Below are 24,238 nucleotides of genomic sequence, written 5' to 3'. Positions count from 1 at the left end.
TGTATTGCTATAAACTTCCTCCTTCGAACTGCTTTTGCTGCATCCCATAGGTTTTGGATTGTCGTGTTTTTGTTGTCATTTGTCTCTAGGTATTTTTTGATTTCTCTTTGAGTTCTTCAGTGATCTCTTGGTTATTTAGTAATGTATTGTTTAGCCTCCATGTGTTTGTGTTTTTTACATTTTTTTCCCTGTAATTTATTTCTAATCTCATAGTGTTGTGGTCAGAAAATATATATGATTTCAATTTTCTTAAATTTACCGAGGCTTGATTTGTGACCCAAGATGTCATCTGTCCTGGAGAATGTTCCACGTGCACCTGAGAAGAATGTGTAATCTGCTGTTTATGGATGGAGTGTCCTATAAATATCAATTAAATATATCTGGTCTATTGTGTCATTTAAAGCTTGTGTTTCCTTATTAATTTTCTGTCTGGATGATCTGTCCATTGGTGTAGGTGAGGTGTTACAGTCCCCCACTATTACTGTGTTACTGTTGATTTCCTCTTTTATAGCTGTTAGCATTTGTCTTATGTATTGAGGTGCTCCTGTGTTGGGTGCATATATACTTATAATTTTTATATCTTCCTCTTGGACTGATCCCTTGATCATTATGTAGTGTCCTTCCTTGTCTCTTATAACATTTCTATTTTATCTGATATGAGTATTGCTACTCCAGCTTTCTTTTGATTTCCATTTGCATGGAATATCTTTTTCCATCCCCTCACTTTCAGTCTGTATTTGTCCCTAGGTCTGAAGTGGATCTCTTGTAGATAGCATATATACGTGTCTTGTTTTTGTATCCATTCAGGCAGTCTGTGCCTTTTGGTTGGAGCATTTAATCCATTCACATTTAAGGTAATTATCGATATGTATGTTCCTATTACCATTTTCTTAATTGTTTTGGGTTTGTTTTTGTAGGTCCTTTTCTTCTCTTGTGTTTCCCACTTAGAGGAGTTCATTTAGCATTTGTTGTAGAGCTTGTTTGGTGGTGCTGAATTCTCTTAGCTTTTGCTTGTCTGTAAAGCTTTTGGTTTCTCCGTGGAATCTGAGTGAGATCCTTACCAGGTAGAGTAATCTTGGTTGTAGTTTCTTCCCTTTCATCACTTTAAATATATCATGCCACTCCCTTCTGGCTTGCAGAGTTTCTGCTGAGAAATCAGCTGTTAACCTTAATGGGAGTTCCCTTGTATGTTATTTGTCATTTTTCCCTTGTTGCTTTTAATAATTTTTCTTTGTCTTTAGTTTTTGTCAATTTGATTACTGTGTGTCTCGGCGTGTTTCTCCTTGGGTTTATCCTGCCTGGGACTCTCTGTGCTTACTGGACTTGGATGGCTATTTCCTTTCCCATGTTAGGGAAGTATTCGACTATAATCTCTTCAAATATTTTCTCGGGTCTTTCTCTCTCTCTACTCCTTCTGGGACCCCTATAATGTGAATGTTGGTGCATTTAATGTTGTCCCAGAGGTCTCTTAGGCTGTCTTCATTTCATTTCATTCTTTTTTCTTTATTCTGTTCCATGGCAGTAAATTCCACCGTTCTGTCTTCCAGGTCACTTATCCATTCTTCTGCCTCAGTTATTCTGCTATTGATTCCTTCTAGTGTATTTTTCATTTCAGTTATTGTATTGTTCATCTCTGTTTGTTCTTTAATTTTCTAGGTCCTTGTTAAACATTTCTTGCATCTTCTCGATCTTTGCCTCCATTCTTTTTCCGAGGTCCTGGATCATCTTCACTATCATTATTATGAATTCTTTTTCTGGAAGGTTGCCTATCTCCATTTCATTTAGTTGTTTTTCTGGGGTTTTATCTTGTTCCTTCATCTGGTACATGGGCCTCTGCCTTTTCATTTTGTCCATCTTTCTGTGAATGTGGTTTTCGTTCTGCAGCCTGCAGGATTGTAGTTCTTCTTGCTTCTGCTGTCTGCCCTCTGGTCCGAACACCCAGCTTCTTAAAAGGCACCTATGTTCAGTATATATTGACTGAGCTCTCTTCCCTCACATATCTAAGTTTCTTCAGCTGTGGGCCTCTGAAAGCCAAGGATTGATTACATTCATATATTTTAGTCCTTCCAGTGCCTGGCCTAGAACGTTGAAATTAACTATCACTAAAAATGACTGGGATATAGTGTTTGACTACTGAAAGTGGGGGCTTAGTTCTAAAAGTAGCCTCTGTATCCAGAGCTGCCTCATAGAAACAGCCATGGATACAGAGGCTATCTTGTATAGATTAGAAGTGTTCTAATCTTCTCTATTATGGAAACTTGGGCACAGGCCAGACAGCTGGGCTATTTATTGAGGAAGGAGGCAGAAAAGAAGGGTTGTTACCAATTCAGGGTTTAACGTGGATATTGGACAAACATATGGAATGCTTACAAGAGATTTTGTGTTTCTCTTTAACTACTGTCTCTCAGAGAAACTGGTCTGTAAATGTAACCTGGGAGTGGGCTTATAAATTGGAACTTCCAAAGAAATCCGGAAGCCATGGGAACTTAGTAAAGACAAACCAAATATACCACAACTTCCCAGACACTGTGTAATTAGGGATAGCCTTAGACTACTTCATTTTACCAAGGCCCATATTTGTAGTGGAAGTGTACTCCATTCAAAGAAAAAATCTCTAGTCTCATTGGCCACTTTCCTTTTATCACCAAGAAATGCACTGCTTTAAGAATGCATTACAGGACCATTCTCTCCCATTCATTAGTTATCCAAACAATAATAACTGTGTATCAGCCACTGTCCTGGGCACTGGAAATATAGACACGCTTAGAATACACAAATTCTGAAGCATTGCCCACTCTAGGGCTTTTACATTTCTCTGCCAGGTTTATTCAGTTAGAAGTCTGGGAATGTGAACATCAACTACAGTCAGCAATGACAGAACTATCTAGTTTTCTAGGTGGTGAGCACAACTCTTTTTTCATCTTGAGACTGGGGTTGGGGACATGCTGCTGCTGCCCTGTTAGGGAAACTTCCCACTATGTCACATGATTCCAGGGAAGGAGATTGCACTGGCTTACATTTAGCCAGTCACCCGCTTTCCTCATGTTTTTTACTTTAAAACCTGATTCATTCCAAGCATTATGGGTCTGTTTAATCCATGGTGGTACCTTGGACATTGGCATTTGAGCTTTAGAAGTAAATTTATTTCTTTTCACTGTAAGTTAGTATTGTTGCAGGACCATGTAGCTGAGACTTTTAGGTCTGGCTCTTATATTCTGCCAGGAGCTGAATCATGCTTCCTTTGCATTGTTGCTGGTCTTTTCTTCTACAGCACAGTGAAAGGATTCAGGATTGGCCAGTGTAGAGATAATCTGTACCTCTTGGTATTTTGTCTGGATCAAGAGAGTTCTTTGCTGTACCTTGTTGATGTTGACAATGGTAGCCAAGATGGTCATGACTAAAGAATTTGGTGAGAGCATAGTCTTTGCTGAGTCTCTGCCATAGCCGGTCTCCTCTCCAGTATTTGTGGCTCTGTCAAAGTTCTGTTCTAATCCCTAAGGTATTTTTTTTTCTTCCTTTTTTCCCATCTTCATTGAGGTATAATTGACATTTAATATTGTGTAAGTTTAAACTGTACCATGTGATGATTTGATACACATATATATTGTGAAATGTTTACCACAATATGGTTAGTTAACACATCCTTCACCTCACATAATTATCATTTTGTTGTTGTTATTATGGTGAGAAAATTAAAGCTCTGCTCTCACAGCAGCTTTCAAGTATGTGATACAGTATTGCCAATCATAGCCACCATGCTGTACATTAGATGGCCCGCCCAGGGTAGTTCTTTTTTTTTTTTTTTTTTTTTACGGTACGCAGGCCTCTCACTGTTGTGGTCTCTCCCGTTGCGGAGCACAGGCTCCGGATGCGCAGGCTCAGCGGCCATGGCTCGCGGGCCCAGCCGCTCCGCGGCATGTGGGATCTTCCCGGACCGGGGCACAAACCCATGTCCCCTGCATCGGCAGGCGGACTCTCAACCACTGCGCCACCAGGGAAGCCCAGGGTAGTTCTTAATAACCTTTCTGTCCATCCATTTTCTGTCCCCTGAAGTTAGTCAAATTATGAAAAATGCCCTTGTTTTTCTGGATATGTGCCTTCTGAATCAATCATCTTTAGGATGGAGACCCACATTAAGAAAGTCCTAGGGCAAAGAGAAAGTAAGTTACATTAGGCTTTCAAAAATTATTGGTGTGTTATTGTGACCTAGGGCAAGCTACTTAGCCTTTCTGTGTTTCAGGTTCCTTGTCTATATAAAGTGGACTATAGTAGTACCTACTTCATAGGGTGTGAGATACTACATGCGGTGCTTTAAACAGTGCCCAGGGGCTTCCCTGGTGGCGCAGTGGATAAGAGTCTGCTTGCCAGTGAAGGGGACACGGGTTCAATCCCTGGTTCCGGGAAGATCCCACATGCTGCGGAGCAGCTGGGCCTGTGTGCCACAACTACTGAGCCTGTGCTTTAGAGCCCAAGTGCCACAACTACTGAAGCCCCCGCGCTTAGAGCCCGTGCTCCGCAACAAGAGAAGCCCCCGCTCTCCACAACCAGAGAAAGCCCTCGTGCAGCAACGGAGACCCAACGCAGCCGAAAATAAACAAAACAAAACAAAACAGTGCCCAGTTAGCACTTAATAAATGCTAGCTATTATAATTATTGTTTTAAATGCATAACTAATAGAATGTGAGGAAAATCCCAAGTGACCTAAATCTAAGAGAGAAAACAATGCCTCAACAGTGGGAATCAGTGTTGGAACTTCCAAGAAAGAGGGCCAGGGAGGAGGTATATTGTATTAGTCTTGATATCCGTTAGGGGAAAAAGGATGAGGCCTTGGGCTTGTTTAGGGTAGGGAGACCCTAAGTTAGGGTAGAATTGAGACCCCACACTCAAAGGACTTTACCCTCAGTGTAGGAATGCACTAGGAAAACAGTTTGCCCACTGTCATGGAGAGATGAAAGGAAGTTCTTTAATCTCATCTAGGTTTTAAGTAGGCTCTTAATAAGAAATAAAGAAAGTCTCCTTGAGAATTTTAAACTATAGACCTTTATTCAACTGAATTTGAGGCCTGGAGTTTATACCATATGTATGGTCTTAAGAGCTGATTCTGGGCTGTAAATAACTCTGACAAATCTGTCAGAAACAAATTCAAAAAAATTTTAAAGACATATCTTCAAATCAGGTAGCACAAGATTCCCATAAAGCCACACTAAATAAAGGTGAGTTTACAGTACAAAACCATAGACCATACAAGGAAGCAGTCCACCACATGTGAAAATCAGAAGAAAAAAGAAACAGTAAGATTAGACCCCTAAGAACTTTAGAAAGTAGCATTATGAATGAAAACTGTAAAATAAGTATATGTAAGGTGAATAAAAATATAAATGGAGACAAAAATGCGAGAACAAAAGACATTTAATTTTAAAAGATCAGGCATATTTTGAAAAAAATGACAATTAGAATTCAAGGAATTAAATACATTGTAACATTGAATTTGAAAGCTCAGTAGTCAGGTTATATAGTAGAGCTGTGGACAAAGCTAGTAAAATTTTATCTAAAGTGCAGCACAGAGATGGAAAGATGTAAAATATGAATGAGAACTAAGAAATATGGAGGATAAAATAATAAGGTCCAACAGAGTATAGAGAAATGGGGGAAAGGCAGTATTCATAGAAATAATGATTGAGACCTTCCAGAATTGATTAGAAACCAAAATAACATCATGGAGCACAATAGGTAAAAATAAATGTCCATCTTACATTGCAGTAAAATTTCAGAACCAAAAAACAGAGGTCTTCAAAGGAACTAGAGAACCCTCAAGAATCCACAAAAGCTAAAAGAGCTCTAACGAATGAGTTGAGCAAGGAAGTTTACCTAAGAAAATTGAAAGCATAATGTACATACAAATACACAAATACTCATAGCAACATCATTTAAAATATCTAAAGAGCAGAAACAACCCAAGTTGTCCATCAGTTTATGAATGGATAAATAAATGTTGTATATTCTTCACACAATAGAATATTATTCAGCTATAAAAAGAAATGAAATACTGACAAATACTTCAACATGGATGAATCTTGAAAACATGCTAAGCGAAAGAAGCCTGACTCAAGGCCACATGATATATGATTCCATTTATTTGAAATATCCAGAATAGGTGGAATCCGTAGAGACAGAAAGTACTTTGGTGGTTGCCTGGGAAAGGGGGTAGCAAAGATGGGGATGGAGAGTGACTGCTTTATGGGTACAGGGGTTCTTTGGGGGATAATGAAAATGTTCTGGAATTAGCAGTGGCGGTTGCACAGCCTTGCAAGTGTACTAAAAACCACTAAATTATGCACTTTAAAAGGTTGAATTCTATGGTATGTGAATATATCTAAAAAATTATGGTTTCAAAAAACAAAGCAGCGAGAGAGAAAAGAAAAATTAACTACAAAAGAACAACGATCCTAAGAGCAAGCTTCTCAATAGCAATAACAGGAGCCATAAGACAATGGAATAATATCTTTAAGATATTGAGAAAAAAGTTACTCCCAACAAGAGGTTGTAGAATTCCATACCTGTGTAATTATCGTTGGAAGTCACTGAGAAAAATAAAGCCATTTTCAGACAAACTGTGAAATTGAGAAGGTTTATCAATATCAGATTCTCAGTGAAATAATCACTTAGAAAAGAAGAAAGAAAGACAAAAGTTGTGAGATCCAAGAGAGAATGCTGAGCAAAGAAATTGGAAAGTATGAGTAAATCAAAGCAAGCAATTATTGTATGAAACAGTAAGAATTACTAATTTGGCATTATAAAAGCAAGATAGACCTGAACCACTGGACCAAATTACATGTAAGTTGGAAGGGATGGGGAGAATTGGAGTTAAGATCTAATTTTTAAAAAATTTATTTATTTTATTTATTTATTTTTGGCTGCGTTGGATCTTTGTTGCTGTGCGCGGGCTTTCTCTAGTTGCGGTGAGCGGGGACTACTCTTCCTTGTGGTGCGCTGGCTTCTCATTGCGGTGGCTTCTCTTGTTGCAGGGCACAGGCTCTAGGCTCATGGGCTTCAGTTGTTGTAGCACGCAGGCTCAGTAGTTGTGGTACGTGGGCTCTAGAGCGAAGGCTCAGTAGTTGTGGCGCACGGGCTTAGTTGCTCCGCAGCATGTGGGATCTTCCCGGACCAAGGATCGAACCTATGTCCCCTGTATCGGCATGCAGATTCTTAACCACTGAGCCACTAAAGAAGTCCCAAGATCTAATTTTGTTTAGAAGCGAGGGTTGAGATGCTAGCTAACCTTAGACCTAAGACTTAGGCTCTTGTTAAGACAAGAATGCCTATTAAAAGCTTAATAACAATAACTACGTTTTAAAAAAACCACAACAGTATATAATTTCCAAACCAATGGAGTAGAAGTTAAAAAATACTTCATTAATCCAAAGAGAGCTGAGTAAGGGGGATTCTCAGGGGCAGGTCACAGTGTTACATAGGGAAATGTGGAAGGTGACACTGAAGGAGGTATGGGATATTTGCCATTGTATAGGTGGGGAAGGGCATTCCAAGTGGAGGGAACAGTTAGTGCAGTGGTCCAAGTAGCTTGGTGTTTCTGTGTGAAATTAGCAGCCTTTGCAAGGTTTTGGGCAAATCATCTGATTTATGCCTTAAAAGGATCACTGTGGCTACTTGTGTTGAGAACAGACTGGCAATAGGAGACAGGAGTAAACCAGAGAGACTAGTTAGGAGGCTGTTGAAATAACCCAGGCAAAAGACAAATAATGGATTTATCTCCAAGCAGCACCCTTTATTTACTGAGAGAACATGCATTTTCTCCCACTCTAGCATCTCAGTCTTTACAGGGACATCATCCTGGTTGTTATTCTGAAGTAACACCCGGAAGTGCTTGACCTTAAAATGGACCCAAATTCTTGTCTATTGTATTGATCACACTTAATGAAACAAAAGTGGTCTTTTCCTCATTCCTCATTCTGAAAGGAATAGCCAAGTGCAAGTCAATTCATTACCGAGTGCTTGGATTCCTAGGAGCAGCTGGACTTCTGGAATTGACAGATTGGAGATTAGAGACCCTGAGGGGTCTGCAACCATGCATCTTACCCTGTATTCTATATTCCTTCAGACTGGGAAACAGACTTCCTAAATAAATTTACGGCAGCTCCTGCAGGGGCTCAAATTTGAGTACCTGCTAGTTGCTGGGAGAAGGGATTTTTGAAGGCTGGTAACTCTTCAAATATGGCCACAATTCAAGTTTCACAGAGATTACACAGGTGCTTTAGTCCTTGCTCCCACTACCCATGGAGGGGTGACCGTGGTAAAGCAAGTAGGAAGATGAAATGCCAGGCCTTGCTCTGAGTGACCAAGTGACCGGCATGGTGGTGGGCAGCAGTCTAGTTTAACCCAGTCCTTGCAGTGGTTAGCAGAACATCAGCTCCGGGAGCTTCCAGGTTACCTTCCATCAGCTGAGAGTGAGTGTGGCTGACACTGTAAACATCTGGTACTTTAATCTTCTGGAATGAAAAAATGAAGACCTGCCCTTTATCTTCTAGGATCCTGGGGGCAATGGCCAGTGCTTGTTGAAATGGAAAAATTAGGCAGTTCCTTGTCTTGGATCTCAGCTGAGTCATGGCATCTGTACCAGGGTATCTGACCTTTTTTTCCCCTGGCAGCTGTTGCAGATTTGCCAAGTGAGATTATATGTACCTTCATACAAAGGCATGTGGCCTGGAAATATGATCTTTACTGTTTTGTATTTAAATTTTAATAAGATCATGACAAATGAAATTAGAATCAGTTATCTGTCCCTGCAGTTTTTTTTTTTAAGCACAGTGATTCAATTATACATATACATGTATCCATTCTTTTTCAGATTCTTTTCCCATATAGGTTATTACAGACTATTGATCTTTCTTTTTTAAAAAAATTAATTAATTTATTTATTTTTGGCTGCCTTGGGTCTTCATTGTTGCACGCGGGCTTTCTCTAGTTGCAGTGAGTGGGGGCTACTCTTGGTTGCGGTGCGTGGGCTTCTCATTGCGTTGGCTTCTCTTGTTGTGGAGCATGGGCTCTAGGCGTGAGGGCTTCAGTAGTTGTGGCATGCGGGCTCAGTAGTTGTGGCTTACGGGCTCTAGAGCACAGGCTCAGTAGTTGTGGCGCACGGGCTTAGTTGCTCAGTGACACGTGGGATCTTCCCGGACCAGGGCTCGAACCCGTGTCCCCTGCACTGGTAGATGGATTCTTAACCACTGCACCACCAGGGAAGTCCTGTCCTGCAGTTTTAAGAGATCTTAGTTTTTATACAAAAGGAGTTTAGACATAGTGGTTTGATATACCTTACAGGTGCCACGTGTGCAAGTATCCTCTTTTATTATAATTCTTGTAACAAATTATACTCATCCATTCATCCATTTAACAAATATTTATTGAGTCTGCCATGTGCCAGGCTGAATCTAGGCACTGAGAAATACAGCAGTAAGCAAAGATTGTGCAAGTCTCTGATCTCATAGAGCTTAAGATTCTAATGGGAGGAGAGACAACAAACAGAATGAATGCAAAATCCATAGTATGTTAGATAACAGTAAGTGCTATTGAGGAAAATATATCAGGAAAGGAGGAAAAGAGTGTTTGAGAGGGCGGGTGTTACCATTTAAAGTAGAATGGTCAAAGGAAAATCCATTCAGGAGATTGTACTTGAGCAAAGACCTGAAAGAGGTGAGGGAGCAAGCCATGAGGGAAACAGGCAAAGGAAGCTTCCTTTGTAAAGGCCCTGAGGCAGTGGCACACTTGGCATATTCTAAGAACAGTGCAGAGGCCCATGTGACTAGAGTAGAGTGAGTAGGAGGGAAAGAGGTAATGGAGATCCAGACCGCGTAAAGCTTGTCGGCCATTGTAAGAACATTGACTTCTACTCTCAGTGAGACAGGGAGAATTTTAAGCATAAGAGTGACTTTGATATTATTTATATTGAAAAAATTTTATAGCTTTATTGAAGTATGATTGAAATATAATAGACTGTACATGTTTAAAATGTACAATTTGATGGGTCTTGACACATGTATGCATCTCTGAAACCATTAGTACAGTCAAGACAATAAACATATCTACATCTCTCCCAAATTTCCTTATACCTTGTTATAATACCTCCCCGGCCTCTGGTCAGGAACCACTAATCTTTTGTCTGTCACTCTAGATTAGTGTTTTCTTGAATTTTATATAAATGGAATTGTTCAGTATTTACTCTTTTATGTCTAGCTTCTTGGTTTTAGCATAATTATTTTGAGATTCATTTATTGTGTGAATCAATAGTTCATTCCTTTTTATTGATGAGTAGCAGTCCATTGTATGGATATATTGTGATTTGTTTATCCTTCATCTATTAGTAGACATTTGAGGTGATTTCTAGTTTTTTGGCTGTCACAAGTAATAAACAGCATATAGTTGGGTCCTGCTGTTTTATCCAATCTGACAGTCTTTGTCTTAATTAAATATGTATTTAGAACATTTACATTTTATGTGATTATTAGTGTAATTGGGTTAAAATCTGTTCTCTTGCTATCTGTTTTCTGTGTGGGCCAACTGTACTTGTTCTTCTTTTTCTGCCTTCTTTTAGACTGAGTATTTTTTATGAGACAATTTTATTTCCCTTTTTTTGTTTGTTTTTCTTTTGTAGTAGTTGCATTAGTGTTTATAATATAAAAATTTAACTTTTAGTTTATCTTCAAGTCGTATTATACCGCTTCATACTTAATGTAAGAGCCTCGCAATAGTATACGTCCATTCTTCCCTTCCAGCCTTGCTGCCTTGGCTGACCTACATTTTATATCTACATATGTTGTAAACCCCACAGTAAATTATTATATTTCCTTTAAAATTCAAGAAGAGTTTTTTTTTTTGGCTGCGCCTTGCAACTTGCAGGATCTTAGTTTCCTGACCAGGAATTGAACCCGTGCCCCTTGCAGTGGAAGCGCAGAGTCTTAACCACTGGACTGCCAGGGAAGTCCCAAGAAGAGATTTTAAAAATAAAAACAAGTGATTTATAGTTACCCACACATTTATGATTTTTGGTGCTTTTCTTTATGTCGATCCAGATTTCCATCTAGTATCATGTTCCTTCTGCCTGAAGGACTTGCCTGAGCATCTGGATGAATGGTGGTGCCATGTAATGAAATAGATAGGGAGGAGTTAGCAGGTTTTAGAGGGACATTCACTAATTCTGTTGTTAAATTTGAGATGCCTTTTAGACATCCAGTTAAAGATGTCAAGTAGGTATTTGGATATGAGTCTCACACTCAGAGGTAAGAGCACAGAGTTAGCAATAAAAAGCTGGGTATCATCAACATCATAGATTTAAAGTTATAATACAGGAAAAAATCATTTAGGGAGTGAGTGCAGGGAAGAAGAAAAGATATTCCACATTTGAGCCCCAGAGTACTAAATGGTTTAGAGGTCAGGAAGAGAAGGAAGTAGCAAAGGGGAATGAAAAGTGAGCAGCTAGTGAGCTAGGAGGAAGACCAGGAAAGCCTCATGTCCTAGAAGCTAAATAAAGAAGTATCTCAAGAAAAGTTACACAGATGTTAGGTTGAACAAAAGCAGTCAAACACAAAAAAATACATAGTGTGTAATTCTACTTATAGGAAATCCAGCAAAACAAAATTAATTTATGGTGATAGAAGAAAGTAGTTGGGGGATTGACCGGAAGGGGAACATGGGGACTTTCTGGGGTAATAGAATTATTCTGACTTTTGTTTTGGATGTGTTATATGAATGTATACAGTTGTTCAAGGTTCATTGAACAGAACACTTAATTGAATAATCGATATAAATTATATCCCAATTTGTTTTTTAGAAGAGGGAGTTATAACTGTCGAATGATGTTGAGAGGTTACATAAGACAAGGACTGAGAATTGCCTGTTGTCAGTGGTGACCTTGGTAACAGGCAGGAAAGATGAGGATGATTGTATAGTCTAGAGTGGGTTAAAGAGAGAATAGGAAATGAGGGTATGAAGATAACAAATACAGAATCCCTGCATGGGATTTTTCCCAAACAGGGGAGCAAAGAAACAGGCACGTTGGAAGAGGTCTATGAAAGTTTTTTTCTTATTTTCTTGAGATATGAGAAATGACAGCATATTTTTATGATGATGAGAGTGATCCAGTAGGAAGTAGAAATTCATGGCATAGGAGGACAGTGCAGGTACAGACTTCTTGAATGGGGAGTTGGGGGAGTTGACTTTGGTAGGAACATGGTCTTTCCTTCTGCTGTTACAGATGGGAAAGTACAGTATATGGACAAAGATTTAGGATAATAGATTTTTAATGGCTACTTTTATATTTTTTGGCTGTGTTGGATCTTCTTTGCTGCACACAGGCTTTCTCTAGTTGCGGCGAGCGGGGGCTACTCTTCATTGCAGTGTGCGGGCTTCTCATTGCGGTGGCTTCTCTTGTTGTGGAGCACGGGCTCTAGGCGCGCGAACTTCAGTAGTTGTGGCTCGTGGGCTCTAGAGCGCAGGCTCAATAGTTGTGACGCACCTGCTTAGTTGCTCCACGGCATGTGGGATCTTCTTGGGCCAGGGATCAAACCTGTGTCCCCTGCGCTGGCAGGCAGATTCTTAACCATTGCGCCACCAGGGAAGTCCCAGGCTGATGGATTTTTGTAGCAGAAATATGTAGTACTTCTTTTTGTGTTGATTGTTTTTACCCCTAGTTGAATAAAAAGCAAAGTCAGCAGATGAGGGTAAGATTTGGGGAAGGAGTGCTAGAGGTTTGGGGAGAATTTCTGAATTAGTTGTCTTGGAGAGAGAGCACATTGCCTAGGCAGATGTAGTATGGACCCACTTGATATTTATCATCATAAACATAAAGAAACACCAGCCAGCATGATTTTGGATTTTTCTTCATTCACCTTTAGCTGCCCGAGTACAGTTGCAAAATAGATGGAAAGTTGGGTTTAAAAGGATTGGAGGGGCTTCCCTGGTGGCGCAGTGGTTGAGAGTCCTCCTGCCGATGCAGGGGACATGGGTTTGTGTCCTGGTCCGGGAGGATCCCATGTGCCGCGGAGCGGCTGGGCCCGTGGGCCGCGGCTGGAGAAGCCACAACGGTGAGAGGCCCACGTACTGCAAAAAAAAAAAAAAAAAAAAAGGATTGGGATTTCACCAGGACTGTGGTGTCCTGGGGGATAGCAAAGTTTCAGTTAGACAGTTAGAGCTAGAATTTAAACTGAATGTTGAGAAAAGAAGTTAAGGATATAGAGTTTGCTGATGACAGACTGAGTTCAGGGAGACAGAGGGTAAGCTTTTTTTAAAGATCAAGGAGTAGAGACTGTGTCAAATTAGAGATGGAAGTCTTGGGCATTTGATTGTAACGGGGGTAAGGAGGGGGTGTGAGACATGATTAGATTAGTCCTCCTGGTATCTTAGGGAAAGTTGCTTATCATTTCTAATCATAATCTCTTGAGATTGATCACAGTCCTTCCAGCAGTTCCTTATCACATTTCCAGTGGTTCTTTGCAGTAGTCTACCAGCCCTACAAAGTCGGGCTGTGGCCTATACCCATAGTTTCTATAACCTACTTCTTTTCCTGTCATTCTCCCTTCCTGCCACCTACTTGACTTCTTTGCTATTTCTTGAACATTCTCTCTCTCTTTCTTCATAGCACTTTTCACTCCAGTTTGAGGACAGATAATTCCTCTTGTTCCCTACTACTTCCCTAACACCTAGAATGGTGTCTGGTGCATAGTAGGTGTTCAGTAAATATTTGTTTGGATGAATATAAATGACAGGCTTCTTTAATGCCTTTAAAAGATGGGCTGGGGACTTCCCTGTTGGTCCAGTGGCTAAGAATGCACTCCCAATTCAGGGGGCCCAGGTTCAATCCGTGGTCAGGGAACTAGATCCCGCATGCTGCAACTAAGACCTGATGCAGCCAAATAAATAAATATTTTTTAAAAAGAAAGATGGGCTGACTTTCAAATAAATTTATACACACTTTTCAATAGCAGGTACAGCATGAAATGGCCTTTCATCATGATTTGGCTTTCTGCAGCCTCAAGAAAAAGCCTCAGCTATTAACATGTAAAGGAAAGCCAACTTTGTAGAAGGAACACAGGCCTGTTCTGAAATTTATAGTGAAATGAGAATATTACTTAATCCATTGATTAAGCACTTTTTAAAAGATAAGTTTTATAGATTAAGTTAATAGTTTCATTTTTATGGCAAGAACATTAATTTTTATGAGATATGAGAATATTTATGGCTCATGTTTTTTGTTTTCTGAATCAAATTTGCAGTGGTCATTCTTCATTAGATACCATTTAAGACATGGTTGTTACGTTTAAGGAGCTCCTTGGGTATTTGCTTAGGAAGCAAAACTTACACTTTGGAAAAGTGCAGTGGCAATACAAGATAAAAGTCAAGACAGTGACAAAAGTTATTCCAAGATGGAACACAGTGAATTACGAAATCTCACTGTGCAAACAGTAATTGCTGAGCCAGTTCAGTTTAAAGTATTATACTGCTCAGCTCATGGAATGATATCACTCTTTTTTTCCTCGATAGCCATTCAAGTTCTCTGGGCCCATGATGCAACCCTGTTATAACTGACATTTGTGTTTTCATTGCAGTTGTCGGACAAGTAACCGCAAGAGTTTGATTGTGACCTCTAGCACATCACCTACACTACCACGGCCACACTCACCACTCCATGGCCACACAGGTGAGTGCTTGAAGATTAAGAAAGGTGGAATAAAAGAGTGGTCACAGATGCCCAATTTCTTTCCTGCTTCTCACTTTGTGAGGTTCAACGTACTACGTTGTCACTTCATGTGGCTGACTGAAGCATACAGAGCTCATGGGCATGCTTTTCATGGGAGAATGTGTTCAGTCTGTTTTTGACTCTTAGTTATTTCTTGCCTTGACCCGTCAACTGTCCTTTTGGTCTTGTACATATCCTGGGTCTACCACCTCTGTTCTGGTGTGTTGAGAGTGTATAATGGCTCCAGTTATCTGGGGCCATGTGATGAGGGCTCCATTAACATTTTGTCCTATCATGCCCAAGAATTAGGGCTCACAGAGACGGTTTTCTGCCTTATGGGACTCCTAACAACTTTCCCTCTGTTACAACAGGCGTCAGCAAAAGTGAGAGGACTGTTGGTTTCATGTTGACATTTGCTTCAATTCCAATATGTGAAATCAGTGATCTCATGCATTCAGACTTTGCTCCATCTGAATTATGGGCTCTTCCAGGCAGTGTAAGGACTGATTTACTTGCCTCTGACTAAGGAATATATAAAAATTATGAGGCAGAAGACCTCATTTGGGTTAGTCATGTATTTTGGTCTAGACGTGTATTCTTAAATCCCAGGGGAGCCAGACCAGGGAACTCAGCTTTGTTGAAGGAGTTGTTGTTCTGCAACACTGTTCACTGCTATTCTGTTTACAGTGGAAGTTCCAGACCTGGAGGTAATGGAAATAGAGCAGGCTTGGACCCATAGGAAGCCATTGCTGCCCTTGGCTTTTAAAGCAAAGCTCTCGTTGTGCTTAGGTACTTTCCCTCAGAATTGACTGGGTTAGGTGTTAGCTCAGATAGTGAATTCTAGTCATGAATTTTGTAAAAACTCAGCATATATCTGACTTGGCCTTTTTATCATATAGAAATTAATTTAGCATGTCTAGACCTTGAACATAGTTTCTCAACTGTAATGTGAGTGCTAGGTAGTAATTACTACTTGCAGCTTCTCTCTGAGATGCTATTTAGATTCCTGACAGAGTTTAGGACTAAAGCTTCCCTACTCAAGGGGCTTTGATTGAGAAAATCATCTGGCTTTTTCAGCCTGCCTGGGTCTGTGGACTCTAGCCTTGTGTTAATACGTATAACATGCTTAGTACTCCATAAATGTTAGCTATCATCATCATCATCTCTCCTTAAATTAATGCAGAAAATCTAGTCAGTCCTCAGATACAGGGAGGAAGAATTGATTTAAAAGCCCAATTCATGGCTGTAGACTCTCTACTTAACCAGATGTTGAGAAAGGCAGCGTTAATTGTTCCATACAGATCAAACTTCATATCAGATTAATTCTAAAATCTTATACATCCTGATATTTGGGTCCACAGGGTATTCTAAGATTCTTTATTTTCACTTTAAAGTCTGGAATATGTTGAATAATATGGGGCCTGTTGATTTGAAAGTAGGTTCATTTATTCCATACAGTTCAGTTCAATATTAAATGTTTACTATATATAATTAGATTATAACTACAGTAAGGTCAATTCAGTAGGCACTTACTTAGCCATTCTGGAAATGGAACCTTCCTAGTTTATTGTTTTTTTCTTTTAATTAATAAACTGTTTTTTAGAGCAGTTTTAGATTCACGGCAAAATTGAGAAGAGAGTACAGAGTTCCCATATACCTGTCCCCACACATGTACAACCTCCCCACTATCAGTATCCAGCACCAGAGTGGCACATTTGTTACAACTGATGAACCTACATTGACACATCATTATTACCCAGAACCCATAGCTTACATTAGGATTCACTCTTGGTGTACATTATATGGGTTTTGACAAATGTATTATGACATGTATGTATCATTGTAGTATCATACAGAGTAGTTTTACTGCCCTAAAAATCCCCTATGTCCTGTCTGTTCATCAGTCCCTCCCCCAACACCTGACATCCACTAGTCTTTTCACTGTCTCCGTAGTTTTGCCTTTTCCAAAATGTCATATAGTTAGAATCATACAGTATGTAGCCTTTTCAGATTGGCTTATTTCACTTAATAATATATATATATAACTTTCCTTCATGTCTTATCATGGCTTGATAGTTCATTTCTTTTTAGTGCTGGATAATATTCCATTGTCTGGATATACCAGTTTACTTACTCACTGACCTACTGAAGCACATCTTGGTGACTTCCAAGTTTTGGCAGTTATGAATAAAGCTACTATAAACATCTGTGTGCAAGTTTTTATGTGGACATAAATTTTCAATTCATTTGATTAAATACCAAGGAGGGTGATTACTGGATTGTATGGTTAAGGGTAGTTTTATAAGAAACTGCCAAATTGTCTTCCCAAACGGCTGAACTATTTTGGCATTCCCACCAGTAACAAATGAGAGTTTCTCTTGCTCCACATACTTTCCAACTTTTGGTGTTGTCAGTGTTTTATAATTTGGCCATTCTAACAGTTTTGCAGTGGTATCTTATTGTTTCCATTTGCATATCCCTAGTGACATATGGTATTGAACATCTTTCTATATGCTTACTTCCCATCTGTATATCTTCGTTGATGAAGTGTCCAGATCTTTTGCTTGTTTTTTAATCAGGTTGTTTGTTTTCTTATTGTTGAGTTTTAAGTGGTTTTTTGTGTATTTTTGGATAACAGTCCTTTATCAGATGTCTCTTGCAAGTATTTCGGAAACCCTAGCCTGTGGCTTGTTTTCTCATTCTCTTTTGCAGAGCAGAAGTTTTTCATTTTAATGTAGAACAACTTATCAATTATTTCTTTCATAGATTGTGCATCTGGTATTGCATCTGAAATGTCATTGTCCTGCCGAAGGTCATCAAGGCTTAGTCCTATGTTATATTCTAGGAGTTTTATAGTTTTGTGTTTCATGATTAGGTCTGTGGTCCATTTTGAGATAATTTTTATGAAGGTCTGTGTCTATTCTTTTTTTCATGTGGCTATACAGTCGTCGTAGCACTATTGGAAGGATTGTCTTTTTTCTATTGTATTACTTTTGCTCCTTTGTCAAACATCAGTTAAGTATATTTAACTGATGTGGGTCTGTTTCTGGCTCTCTATTCTGTTTCTGTTCTGTTCCATTAATCTATTTGTTCTTTCTCTAATACCACACAGTTTTGATTACTGTAGCTTTATAGTAAGTCTTGAGTTGGGTAATAACGGTCTTACAACTCTGTTTTCTTCTTCAGTATTGAGTTGGCTATTCTGGATCTTTTGCCTCTGCATATGAACTTTAGAATCAGTTTGTCCATCCACAGAATAATTTGTTGAGATTTTGATTTGGGATTGCATCAAATCTATAGATCGAGTGGGAAGAACTGATATCTTGACAGTATTGAGTCTTCCTATCCATGAACGTGGAATCTCTCTCCATTTATGTAGTTCTTCTTTGATATCTTTCATCAGAGTTTTGAAGTTTTCCTCATGTAGATCTTGTACATATATAATTTGTTAGATTTATACCTAAGTATTTCATTTTGGGGATGCTAATGTGATTGGTAATGTTTTTAATTTCAAATTCCACTTGTTCATTGATGGTATAAAGTGTTGACTTCTGTACATTAACCTTGAATCCTACAACTTTGATATAATCACTGAAGAGTTTCAGAGGATTTTCGTTGATTTTTTTTTTTTCAGATTTTCTACATAGGCCATCATGTCATCTGCAAACAAAGACAGTTTATACCTCCTTCCTTCCCAATCTGTATACCTTTTAATTTCTTTTCTTATCTTGTTGCATTAGCTGGAACTTCCAGTATGATGTTGGAAAACAATGGTAATGGAAAACATTCCATTTTCCTGATTTTGGCAGGAAAGCTTAAAGTTTCTCACCATTAAATATGATATTAGCTGTAGTTTTTTTGTAGATGTTCTTTATCAAATTGAGGAACTTCCCTTCTGTTCCTAATTTATTGAAAGTTTTTTTTTTCTTTAATGTGTTTTGGATTTTGTCAAATGCTTTTTCTGCATCTGTTGATATGATCATTTGATTTTGCTTCTTTAGCTGTTGATATGATAGATTACATTAATTGATTTCCAAATGTTGAACCAGCCTTGCATACCTGGAATTAAATCCTACTTAGTTATGGTGTATAATTCCTTTTATGCATTGTTGGATTGGATTTGCTAATATTTTGTTAAGGATTTTGTATCCATGTTCATGAGAGATACTGGTCTGTAGTTTTCTTTTCTTATAATGTCTTTGCCTGGTTTTGGTGTTAGGATAATGGCCTCATAGAATAAGTTAGGAAGTGTTCCCTCCACTTCTGTCTTCTGGAAGAGATTCTGGATAGTTGGTATAATTTCTTTTCGAATGTTTGGTAGAATTCACAAGAGAACCTATCTGGGCCTGGTGCTTTCTGTTTTGGAAGATTATTCATTATTGATTAAATTTCTTTAATAGATATAAGCCTATTCAGATTGTCTGTTTCTTCTTATGTGAGATTTGGCAGATTTTGTCTTAAAATAATTGATGTATTTAACCTGGGTATCAAATTTGTGGGCATAGAGTTGTTCATAATATTCCTTTATTATCCTTTTAATGCCCATGGAATCTGTAGTGATACAGCATCTGTTCTGATGCTAGTGACGTGTGTCTTCTCTCTTTTTTTTCCCTTAGTTAGCCTGGCTAGAGGCATGTCCATTTTGTTGATCTTTTCAAAGAACCAGCTTTTGGTTTTGTTGATTTTCTCTATTGATTTCCTGTTTTCAATTTTATTGATTTCTGCCCTACTATTGGTTATTTCTTTTCATCTGCTTATGTTAGATTTAATTTGCTCTTTTTCTGGTTTCTTAAGGTGAAGGCTTAGATGATTAATCTTAGATCTTCCTTAATTTTCAATTTTTAAAAGTTACACTCCATTTACAGTTACTATAAAATATTGTCTGTATTTCCAAGGTGTACAATACATCCTTGTAGCTTATCTTTTTTTTTTTTTTTTTTTGGCTATGCAGGATCTTAGTTCCCCAACCAGGGATCGAACCTGTGCTCCCTGCAGCGGAAGCACAGAGTCTTAACCACTGGACTGACAAGGAAGTCCCCCTTGTAGCATGTCTTACACCCAATAGTTTATATCTCCTTCTCCCACTCCCCCACTCCTATATTGCCCATTCCACAAATTTTGATAAGTTGCATTTTCATTTAGTTAAAAATATTTTAAAATTTCTGTTGAGATTTCTTCTTTGACCCATATGTTATTTTTTTTTTGACCCATATGTTATTTTGAACTGTGTTGTTTAATCTCCGAGTATTTTGGGGTTTTCCCAGTTGTCTTTCTGTTACTGATTACTAGTTCAATTTCATTGTGATCTGAAAGCAGGCGTATGAATTCTTTTCTCTTAAATTTGTTAAGGTGTGTCTTATGGCCCAGAATGTGGTCTGTATTGTTGAAAGTTCCATGTGAGATTGAGAAGAATGTGTATTCCACTGTTACTGGATGAAGTAGTCTATAGGTGTCAATTATATTTAGTTGATTGATGATGCCATAGACTTCAACTCTCTCTTTACTGATTTTCTACCTGCTGTATTTTTCAGTTTTGGATAGAGGAATGTTGAAGTCTCCAACTGTAGTTGTGGGTTCATCTATTTCTCCTTGCAGCTCTAACAGTTTTTTGCCTACTGTATTTTGAAGCTCTGTTGTTAGGCACATACACATTAAGGATTATTATGATGTCTTGGAATACTGACCCCTCTATCATTATATGATGCCCCTCTTTATCTCAGTAACTTTTATTCCTCTGAAGTCTGCTGTCTGAAATTAATGTACCTACTTCCACATTCTTTTGATTAGTGTTAGGATGATATCTCTTTTTCTATCCATGTGCTTTTAATTTACATGTGTCTTTATATTTTAAATGACTTCCTTGTAAACTACACTTAGTTGGGTCTTGTTTTTGCTTTTGTTTTAAATCTATGTGACAATCTCTGTCTTTTAATTTAGACCATAGATATTTAAGGTGATTATTGATATAGTTAGATTAGTATCTACCATATTTGCTACTGTTTTCCATTGGTTGCCTGTGGTCTTTGTTCCTATTGTTCCTATTTTTGTCTTCTACTCTTTTGTGGTCTTAATGGAGCATTTTAGATGATTCCATACTCTCTCCTTGTTAGCATATCAGCTGTATTTTCCTTACCTTTGTGTGTTTGTTTTAGAGTTTGCAATATACATTTACAACTGATCCAAATCCACTTTAAAAAACATTATACTGCTTCACAGGTGGTGTAAATTCCTTATAATAACAAAATAATCCTAATTCCTCCCCCCAATCTTTTGTATCACTGAAGGCATTCTTTTCACTTATCCATAAGCATATAAATACATAAGAATACATAATTGAATACATTTTTGCTATTATTATTTTGAACAAACTGTTATCTGTTAAATCAGTGAAGAATATAAAAGATCAAATTTTTAATTTTACCTTCACTTACTCCTTCTCTAATGCTATTCCTTTATATAGATCCAAGTTTCTGACCTATATCATTTTACTTCTCTTAGAACTTTTTTTTGGCCATGCCCTGCAGCTTTCAGGATCTTAGTTCCCTGACCAGGGATTGAACCCAGGCCTCGGCAATGAAAGTGCCAAGTCCTAACCACTGGACCCTCAGGGAATTCCCTTAGAACTTTCAACATTCCTTGTAAGGCAGGTCTACTGGCAACAAATTCCCTCAATTTTTGATTGTCTGAAAAAGTCTTAGTTTCTCCTTCACTTTTGAAGGATAGTACTGCAGGGCATAGAATTTTAGGTTGGTAGAGTTTTTTTCCTATCAACTCTCTTGTTTGCATGATGTCTGAGAAGAAGGATATAATTCTAATCTTTTGCTCCTCTATAGGTAAGATGTTTTTACCCTCTGGTTTCTTTCAAGATTTTTTCATTATCTTTGATTTTTCCAAAGTTTGAATATGATGTGCCTAGGTGTAGTTTTCTTGGCATTTAATCCTGCTTTGTGTTCTCTGAGTTTCCTGGATCTGTGGTTTGGTGTCTGACATTAATTTGGGGAAATTCTCAGTCATTATTGTTTCAAATATTTCTTCTGTTTCTTCTCTGGTATTTCCATTACACAAGTCTTACACCTTTTGTAGTTGTCCCACAGTTCTTGGATATTCTGTTCTATTAATTTCAGTCTTTTTTTTTTTTTTCTCTTTGCTTTTCAGTATTGGAAGTTTCTAGTATCATATCCTCAGGGTCAGAGATTCTTTTCTCAACTGTGTCAGTTCCACTAATGAGCCTTTCAAAGGCATTCTTAATTCTTAATAGTGTTTTTGACATCTAGCATTTCTGATTCTTTCTTAGAATTTCCATCTCTCTGATTATATTATACGTGTGTCCTTCTTGTTGTCTACTTTTTCCATTAAAGCCCTTAGCATAAGGACTTCCCTGGTGGCGCAGTGGTTAAGAATCCACCTGCCAATGTAGGGAACATGAGTTTGATCCCTTGTCTGGAAAGATCCCACATGCCGTGGAACAACTAAGCCCATGCGTCACAACTACTGAGCTTGAGCTCTAGAGCCCACGAGCCACAACTGCTGAGCCCGTGTGCCACAGCTACTGAAGCCTGCACACCTAGAGCCCGTGCTTTGCAACAAGAGAAGCCACCGCAATGAGAAGCAGCACATGCACCACAACAAAGAGTAGCCCCCACTCACTGCAACGAAGAGCAGCCCGCGCTCGCCACAACTAGAGAAAGCCTGCATGTAGCAATGAAGACCCAACGCAGCCAAAAACAAATAAACTTACTTATTTATTTATAAAGCCCTTAGCATATTAATCATAGTTTTTTTTATATTAGAATGCCAAATTTATTTTTTTAAACATCTTCATTGGGGTATAATTGCTTTACAATGGTGTGTTAGTTTCTGCTTTATAACAAAGTGAATCAGTTATACATATACATATGTTCCCATATGTCTTCCCTCTTGTGTCTCCCTCCCTCCCACACTCCCTATCCCACCCCTCCAGGCTGTCACAAAGCACCGAGCCAATATCCCTGTGCCATGCGGCTGCTTTCCACTAGCTATCTACCTTACTACGTTTGTTAGTGTGTATATGTCCATGACTCTCTCTCGCCCTGTCACAGATCACCCTTCCCCCTCCCCATAACCTCAAGTCTGTTCTCTAGTAGGTCTGCGTCTTTATTCCTGCCTTATGCCTAGGTTCTTCGTGACATTTTTTTTTCTTAAATTCCATATATCTGTGTTAGCATACGGTATTTGTCTTTTTCTTTCTGACTTACTTCACTCTGTATGAGAGACTCTAGGTCTATCCACCTCATTACAAATAGCTCAATTTCATTTCTTTTTATGGCTGAGTAATATTCCATTGTATATATGTGCCACATCTTCTTTATCCATTCATCCGATGATGGGCACTTAGGTTGTTTCCATCTCCGGGCTATTGTAAATAGAGCTGCAATGAACATTTTGGTACATGACTCTTTTTGAATTTTGGTTTTCTCAGGGTATATGCCCAGTAGTGGGATTGCTGGGTCATATGGTAGTTCTATTTGTAGTTTTTTAAGGAACCTCCATACTGTTCTCCATAGTGGCTGAACCAATTCACATTCCCACCAGCAGTGCAAGAGTGTTCCCTTTTCTCCACACCCTCTCCAGCATTTATTGTTTCTAGATTTTTTGATGATGGCCATTCTGACTGGTGTGAGATGATATCTCATTGTCGTTTTGATTTGCATTTCTCTAATGATTAATGATGTTGAGCATTCTTTCATGTGTTTGTTCGCAGTCTGTATATCTTCTTTGGAGAAATGTCTATTTAGGTCTTCTGCCCATTTTTGGATTGGGTTGTTTGTTTTTTTGTTATTGAGCTGCATGAGCTGCTTGTAAATTTTGGAGATTAATCCTTTGTCGGTTGCTTCATTTGCAAATATTTTCTTCCATTCTGAGGGTTGTCTTTTGGTCTTGTTTATGGTTTCCTTTGCTGTGCAAAAGCTTTGAAGTTTCATTAGGTCCCATTTGTTTATTTTTGTTTTTATTTCCATTACTCTAGGAGGTGGGTCAGAAAGGATCTTGCTGTGATTTATGTCATAGAGTGTTCTGCCTATGTTTTCCTCTAAGAGTTTGATAGTTTCTGGCCTTACATTTAGGTCTTTAATCCATTTTGAGCTTACTTTTGTGTATGGTGTTAGGGAGTGATCTAATCTCATACTTTTACATGTAGCTGTCCAGTTTTCCCAGCACCATTTATTGAAGAGGCTGTCCTTTCTCCACTGTACATTCCTGCCACCTTTATCAAAGATAAGGTGTCCAGGGCTTCCCTGGTGGCACAGTGGTTGAGAGTCCGCCTGCCGATGCAGGGGACACGGGTTCGTGCCCCGGTCTGGGAAGATCCCACATGCCGCGGAGTGGCTGGGCCCGTGAGCCGTGGACGCTGAGCCTGTGCGTACAGAGCCTGTTGCTCCGCAATGGGAGAGGCCACAACAGTGAGAGGCCCATGTACCGCAAAAAAAAAAAAAAAAAAAGATAAGGTGTCCATATGTG

The 24,238-nt window shown here is 38.8% G+C and overlaps 1 protein-coding gene across 5 annotated transcripts in view; it reads left to right on the top strand.

The window, feature by feature from the left end:
• The window catches only part of MAST2 (microtubule associated serine/threonine kinase 2), a gene marked incomplete at both ends in the record, with an annotated part of 203,511 nt that overhangs the window by 129,776 nt on the left and 49,497 nt on the right, over window positions 1-24,238 (top strand). For all 5 annotated transcript variants that reach the window (XM_082833898.1, XM_082833895.1, XM_082833897.1 and 2 more), the window contains one exon: window positions 14,613-14,704. In XM_082833898.1, the coding sequence (XP_082690024.1) occupies window positions 14,613-14,704 (92 nt within the window). The remainder of the gene's footprint in view (window positions 1-14,612; window positions 14,705-24,238) is intronic.

Source organism: Leucopleurus acutus (genome assembly GCF_964270905.1).
Source record: "Leucopleurus acutus genome assembly, chromosome: 2".
NCBI classification, from domain to species: Eukaryota; Metazoa; Chordata; class Mammalia; order Artiodactyla; family Delphinidae; genus Leucopleurus; species Leucopleurus acutus.
The sequence above is the reverse complement of the archived record's forward strand: the minus strand, read 5'-3'. Positions and strand labels throughout refer to the sequence as shown.